The sequence below is a fragment of the Dipodomys ordii genome, unplaced genomic scaffold (assembly GCF_000151885.1).
Source record: "Dipodomys ordii isolate 6190 unplaced genomic scaffold, Dord_2.0 Scaffold16, whole genome shotgun sequence".
Lineage (NCBI taxonomy): Eukaryota > Metazoa > Chordata > Mammalia > Rodentia > Heteromyidae > Dipodomys > Dipodomys ordii.
In genome coordinates this window covers 14,907,869-14,908,324 of record NW_012267232.1, presented here as the reverse complement: position 1 = coordinate 14,908,324, position 456 = coordinate 14,907,869, and the positions used below count along the sequence as shown (strand labels likewise).

At 42.8% G+C, this 456-nt stretch overlaps 1 protein-coding gene across 1 annotated transcript in view; it reads left to right on the top strand.

The window, feature by feature from the left end:
• Positions 1-212, top strand: part of LOC105982582 (pinin-like) — a 4,962-nt gene extending 4,750 nt beyond the window's left edge. The window contains exon 7 of the mRNA XM_013012233.1: positions 185-212. Within this exon, the coding sequence (XP_012867687.1) occupies positions 185-212 (28 nt within the window). The remainder of the gene's footprint in view (positions 1-184) is intronic.
• The last annotated feature ends 244 nt before the right edge of the window (positions 213-456 follow it).

Here is a 456-nt window from a genome sequence, read left to right as displayed (position 1 = left end):
TTGGGAGGGAGGGATGTGAGGAGAGGAAAACTGGGAGAGAATGAGGGAAGGGGTGACACTGTTCAAAAGGAAATGTGCTCATTACCTGACTTATGTAACTGTAACCCTTTACAATACAATTTTAAAAATAAAAATAAATTTAAAATGCTCATTTAATGAAGTTCTGATTATTTTTGAAATCCAGAGACAAACTGCTCCCTGTCTTTCAGTAAAGCTAGCTTAGAACTGGTGATACATATTTGCACAAAACCGTACTGCAGAGGCTTTGTGGTAGAAGCTAACTAGATCAACACTAAGCATTTCTTCCTGGGCATGTGTTCCCTGCATCTGGTGTGCAGCCATGTGATTGGCTGCAGTCACTCCACCAGGAGTGGGCAGAGGATGATGCTTCCAGGCCTGATCTTAAAAGCAGTGAGTGCCTGAACACTCCCTTTCACTTTTGTGAAAGGGAGGCCA